The sequence below is a fragment of the Euphorbia lathyris genome, chromosome 1, assembly GCF_963576675.1.
Source record: "Euphorbia lathyris chromosome 1, ddEupLath1.1, whole genome shotgun sequence".
Taxonomy (NCBI): domain Eukaryota; kingdom Viridiplantae; phylum Streptophyta; class Magnoliopsida; order Malpighiales; family Euphorbiaceae; genus Euphorbia; species Euphorbia lathyris.
The window spans coordinates 68831278-68837812 of NC_088910.1; the positions used below are offsets into that span (position 1 = coordinate 68831278).

Genomic DNA, 6535 nt, shown 5'->3' on the forward strand with positions numbered 1-6535 from the left:
AAGATTATCAAGATCAATTGAAACTTTATTCAAGCGCTTATTTCTCCTAAGAAAGCATAATCATTTCAAGATAGAGATTGCACATAATTTTGTAATATGCAACATCTATATTGCAGATCTAGCAATATTAAAATATCAAATAGTGGAAGAAGACGTCACTGATGGACTGAAAACATTGTCAAACATCATCAAATTATATCCCCAATAAAATATTCATCCGATCCAAATACTTGATACTAGGATACAATATTAGGAAGCAAGAGATTTAAGAAATTACCTGTTGAATTACCCTACCTGTTTATCTCACAAAAATTAAAAGATATTTTATATGTTGGTGGTAAGATTTAATCCCACAACCAAACATATGAAGTCAATTAGCTTTAACCATTAACCTAACTCACTTTTATTAATTATAGGGATAAGGTACCAAAAAAGCCTCAAGATTTTTGGAGAAGTGTCAATTTAGCCCCAACATACAAAATAGCATCATTTTAGCCTCAACGTTTGTGAAATGGAGCAATTATAGGCCTAGGTAACGCAACTTGGCACCTTATCACTTAATTATACTTGAGTGTTTATATATATGACATAGCTTATATATTTTTAAAGTTAAATTATTAATCTACTACTTAATTTAGTTTGAATATTATCATTACTTATTTAATTTGATTTAAAAGAGTAAGTGGGCGTTTGGGTGCTCCTTTTCGTGCTTCTGTTTGCCTTTTCAGTTCGAAATTGAGAGTTTTAGGTGTTTGGTTAGTGACATTCTTGTTTGCCTTATTTAATTTGATTTAAAAGAGTAAGTGGGCGTTTGGGTGCTCCTTTTCGTGCTTCTGTTTGCCTTTTCAGTTCGAAATGGAAAGTTTTAGGTGTTTGGTTAGTGACATTCTTGTTTGCCTTTTACACATGAAAAGCAGCATTAGGTGTTTGGTTAGTGACCTCCAGTTTACTTTTTACACCTGAAAAGCAGCCTTTTACAAAAGCAAAGAATCGCTTTTTCCAACAGCAAACAGCAAACCGTAACAGCAAACAGCAACAGCAAGTAGGAACAGCAAACAACAAATCGTAACAGCAACAGCAAACAAACAATAGGTAAAACAAACGGGCCCTAAAAGTACCCGCAGGTACCCATGAGCTATGTAGGACGAGATTGAGATTTAGAATGTATACCTGTTAGGGTAATGAGACAGAACGGGTAGCTCAAATGATAAAATGGTAAAGGTAACGGTATGGCATTACCCACGGATACCCTACCCGTTGCCATCCCAAATAAGATCATATTCATTTCCATTTGCTTGATAAATGAGAAGACTATACTATATTATTTCAATGATATACAAGTGAAACTACAGCCAAAGTTATATGATGACCTAAAAATACAATATAGTTGTTCACTTCACACAGGGGAAAGAGATGAAGGAAACCTAAGACATCAAAAAGAATAAACCTATGAAGCACCGATACGGGTACTCATATGCGTGCGGCAAACGGCATTTTTTTAAAATATGAGACGCAAGTACGGAGGGGATATGCCAAATATACATACATAAAAATATAAAACCATAAATCACATTCATAAGTCATTCTAAAACTATAAATAACACTCATAATAACTAATAAGTCATTAATTCATAAAAAAGAAAATTTAATACTTCAAACTATTTAAACTACCAAGTCTAAAGACTATTCTAAGACATTTTCACGATCTTCATCTACAAACATTTAATAATGATTAGATTTTAGTTATTTATTTATTTTTTTGCAAATAAAGGGTGGATGCATAGAATTTCAATCTTTATTTAATATAATATAGAATTAAATTTCTGTTTAATATAATTTAATATAAATAGAATCTATTTAAAAGGAAGCTATAAGTAATGCAACTAAGAATCTCATGGAGAGTTCGATCCTAGCTCATGGTTGGTTTGATTAATTATTTATATGTTAATTTTTTTATTAACCCCTATTTTTGTAAATTTATTTAAAAAAACTCTAAATTTTACCTAATTAACTTTGAAACATATCCCCGTGTATCCCCATAATTAAAAGAATAAAGAAAAAAGGATACTTGTTTTGCCGTATCCCCGCATATCCCCATAATTAAAAGAATAAAGAAAAAAGGAATACTTGTTTTTCTGTATCCCCGCATATCCCGTATGATGACCTAAAAGCATACTAATGTAGTTGTTCACTGCAAACAAGGGAAAGGGATGAAGGAAACCTAAAAAATCGAAAAGAATAAACACTACACTAACCTTAGTGAATGACAATGCACATAAACTTGACCAAAATGTTAAGTTTCATGTTAAATGAAATCATCAAAAGACTTAGTTTCCAATTTGAAAACCAAAATCATCGAGTGGATCACATGATATGTTTCCTTTACTCTTTTAGGTAGTAAAAAATATATGTATTGGTAGGATGCAAAAACAGGCAATAACCTTAGGTTTAAAATGTTAACAATTCCCATCTTCTTATGGCCTTCAAAATTAACCCTTGTAAGCTCATAATATAAGCACATAAACTTACCTTCAAGTGATCAAGCTTTTCCACTGTACCAAGGTATGTCCCAGGAAATTCAGTCATGCTTGATTCGTGCCTTGTAAAACCTCGAATGTGCATCTCATATATCACTAGATCTTTCTGGGGATATTTCAAGGGTAAATCCCCTTCCCAGTCAAACTGCAATTGCCAAAAGGCCAAATCATGACTGAGCAGTGATCAAATATATTGATTTGAAGAAAAAATTGGTATAAGCACATTGGAATAAGTATATTGAATAGTGCTCAAATATATTGGGGTACATATATCTAAGTGGGAAGTGCAACTGCACAAGATGCATAAACTAATATATTTAGGGAATCATTTAATATATTTTGGCAAGAAATAAATCAATATTCGAGTCAAACCATTAATGCCAACATAAACAAGTAAAGCTATTATTGCACAGATTTAACAGCAATTTGATCAACCTAAACTAAACACTGATAAACAACATTACTCATCCTATTGTTTCAATTTTTATGAACACAATGGCATAATTGTATAAATATACTTATATCAAACAACTTTACATCCTTTCCAGACCCAAATGAAGAATTGATATACTTACAGAAGTTAGCTTGACTAATAATCAAATCAAATGAAGGATCGTTTTGTAATTCTAAAAAAAGACACCCACATATAAACAAATCATATAAAGGGGAGAAATTGAAGCATTGAGTACCTCATCTTGAGAAGCAGGTATCATGCCAGCCATTTGGGGCCAGCAATCATCATCAGGTCCCAAAACACCATATTCTCCTCTACTTATAACTGCCTAGACAATAAAAAAATATTTAGACTTAGCAGCTGAGAAGCCAAAAGAGAACCAAAAAGCAAAACACATATACATATTTAAAGAGAGTTTGGAAAGTTCAACTTTCAAGGAATTCAACTCAATTGTTTTTTTTTTTTTAATTCTAGTGCTTGGAACAAGAAAAAATTAAAAGAAGGCAATAATTACAAATCATGTTTGTCATGGAACCAAATTGGATTCCATGACATGCTATCAAACCAACTAATCAAGGGTTGCAACCCCATTTGTTAATTTAATTTTAGGACATGGTAATATGGGCCTGTGTTGTGCAAGCTTCAAGATAGGCATTGGTGTGTCAGATATTAATATGAATGGGCCTTGAAGTATCAGTTTAGGATTGTAGTTCAATTGGTTCCATGACAATGCTAAAGTTGACATGATTTTGTGGGAAATGAATTCATTTTCGATATAATTACTAAACTATCTCTAGATTGTTTCTCTATTTCTTTTTATCTCTCCTTTCATCTAATAAAGGCACGTATCCAAATATATTCAAATGAATTTATCAATTGCTAAATTGATTTTTTTTAAATCAATTCTAAACATGGTGAATGAATGAGTAATTGAACTGAATTCTATTCTATTCATGAAAAATCATTGCAATTTTTCCAAACAAGGGATCAAGGAACATTGAGGTACTCACTTTTGCGTAAGGATCCAACACCATCTGAGAGGAGTCGTAGTAATGTCCTTCTTCAGGAGAAAACTTCCCATCAAATTTGTACGCATAGAGCATATCCTTGAAATTTCCTCTGAGAAAAACATGCCAAATGTCCCCAGTTCTATTCATAATAGGATCAAGAAGGATCTCTTCAGTCACCCTATTCTGCATCAGGGACCAAAAACTGATAAATTTCGTAGTGTCTACACAAGTAGATCATTTTACAGGGAAAAAATAAGAAGAAAGATTGCTAACCTCTGCCAAATCATTGAGAGAAATTAAACAGAGAGAAGCAGAAACAGCATTGCTAGAATAGATAGAAAAATTAACTCCCCCATCAACAAGCTTGGCCCCAAATGGCGCCGGATATCCCTCAAAAACCTCATACCTTAACACAGGCTTGTCGACAAGAAGTGCAGTCTCCACCTCTGCTCCTCCATCTCTTCGGACGGCATTAACCGAAGGAAAATGAGAAATGGAAATGGAAGAGCATCTTGTTTGTGCGGAATTGAGTTTGAGAAATTGACCACCAACACCCACCCTCTTAATAGGATAAAGAAGAGGAACACAGAGAAGGCTCGAAGGAGGAAATTGTTTTAACTCCATGATTAAAGAGGTGACAAGCTCGTAATAGTCGACGCCGTTCCGGCAGCCGTGGGGGTTTTCGGTGGAGGTTAGAAAAGCAGAGAAGTGAGAGCAGTTGTTTCTAAAATCCTAATTTATATTTTAATAATAGTTATTTTAATTTAATATTCAAATGATTGAACTAATGAAGAGTCAACTCATTGTTTCTAAAATCCTAATTTATAATTTAAGGCAAAAGCCCCATCTAGCTCCTTCAACTATTTCCTAAGAATCAATTAGCTCCCTATTCTTCAAAAATCAGCAATCAAATCCTAATTTTCAGCAATGCAATCCCTCCCATTGAGAGCTGTGAGAGAGTGTAATTCACTCTCTGTTATATGGGGATTTTATAATAGGGTCCGGGTCTTCCAAGTAAGAAAAAAGACCTTCCATATATCTGTTGACACTTGTAAATTAAAACAATTTTTTAATTTTTTAAAACCCAAATTAAAAACTGCCGATCAACTCCACCTCCATAGCTTCTATTCTCTATGTTCCGATCAAGTTCTTTTCCCACTGGTCGGTCGGTGGTTTTATTTTTCTGGGACTTTGTAGATTCTTCAAAGAACAAAGCTAAGAAAGTTTTACTCCTTTAAAAACATCATATAATTGTTAATCAAGTAAAACTGGTGAACTGGTCCAAACCAAAACTAAGTTTCAGATTCATTGGAAAAAAACGATGGAATCAAACAAAGAAGTTATTGATTATTAGATTCAATTCAACAAAGGTGAAATTACAAAAAGAGAACATAGCCATAATTTCTCTGATGAACAAGCCGAAGGAGAATAGTGCCGACCGGCTCTTAATCGGCGACGGATGTGATGGAGAATGAGGCACTTGATCAGAGTATTTTTCTAGGAATCGTTTTTTACACTTTTAATTTGGGTTCCTGTGAATTATAAAGATTGATGATCACCAACAGCTGAACTTCATGGGTGACAGATGCTATGGAGAAAGAAACAATAGAGATGGTGGTTTTAATTTTCTGGGACAGTGTTTTAAGTTTTTAAAAAATTAAAAAATTGTTTTAATTTACAGTTGTCAACAGATATATGGAAGGTCTTTTTTTCTTACTTGGAAGACCCAGACCCTATTATAAAATCCCCTGTTATATGAGACTACTCACTCTCTCTTCCCTTTTCCTCTCTATCCATTTGATATTGTTACTAGTAACAAGATTATGACCTTGTTTGATAAAGAGCGTTTTGGGATAAAAAGAGCGGTTTTGACCAACTTTAGAGGTTTGACCACTGAAACCGCTAATTGGAGTGTTTGGTGGAGAGAAGTTTGAGAGAGAGTTTTGGGATGAAAACGCTAATTTAGAAAAAAAATTTAAAATGAGCTTTTTCAATTAGCGTTTTGCAATATTAAAATTAATGGACTTCTTTAACCTTAATAGATAGACTCCCTCTTCTCATGCGCCATAATTAATGCCCTTATTCGTCTTTTTACACAAACCGCTATTATCAATCAGCTAATTTTTACCAAACAAGTCTATACAAACAGCTAATCAAATCAGCTAGTCAAATCAGGTAACAACTAACAGCTAATGTAATCAGTTAATAGCTGACAGCTAACAGCTAATTCCCAAACAGGGGGTACAGTGTGTTGGAATAACATCAAACTTGATTATTTCAAAAAAAAAGAAACATCAAACCTGATTGTTTATTTCACATAGATAATTGTCAATATTATATTTCTTTTAATTCTCGTAATATTTCAAATTTTATTTCAGATGGATTATTGTTAATATCTCTTTTCATCTTTGGACATTGCAAATGGCTCAATTCTTGGTTGGCCTTGCAGAGCGTTTTGCTGGAAATGCATTTCCCAAGCGGTGAGTTGTTAAAAAAAAAGTTTTTTTTAGACAATTTAGTGAAACATTTGTCTT

At 33.2% G+C, this 6535-nt stretch overlaps 1 protein-coding gene across 2 annotated transcripts in view; it reads right to left on the reverse strand.

Annotated features, from left to right (window-relative positions):
* Positions 1-4735, reverse strand: part of LOC136200956 (isoamylase 1, chloroplastic) — a 33628-nt gene extending 28893 nt beyond the window's left edge. Inside the window, exons 1-4 of one of the 2 annotated variants that reach the window (XM_065991469.1) lie at positions 4275-4426; positions 4002-4179; positions 3227-3319; positions 2530-2682 (exon numbers count right to left, since the gene is read on the reverse strand). In XM_065991469.1, the coding sequence (XP_065847541.1) occupies positions 2530-2682; positions 3227-3319; positions 4002-4179; positions 4275-4288 (438 nt within the window). In that variant the 5' untranslated portion in view covers positions 4289-4426. Of the gene's footprint in view, positions 1-2529; positions 2683-3226; positions 3320-4001; positions 4185-4274 lie in introns of both variants that reach the window. The other variant, XM_065991462.1, reaches the window with a different exon arrangement.
* Positions 4736-6535: the final 1800 nt, after the last annotated feature.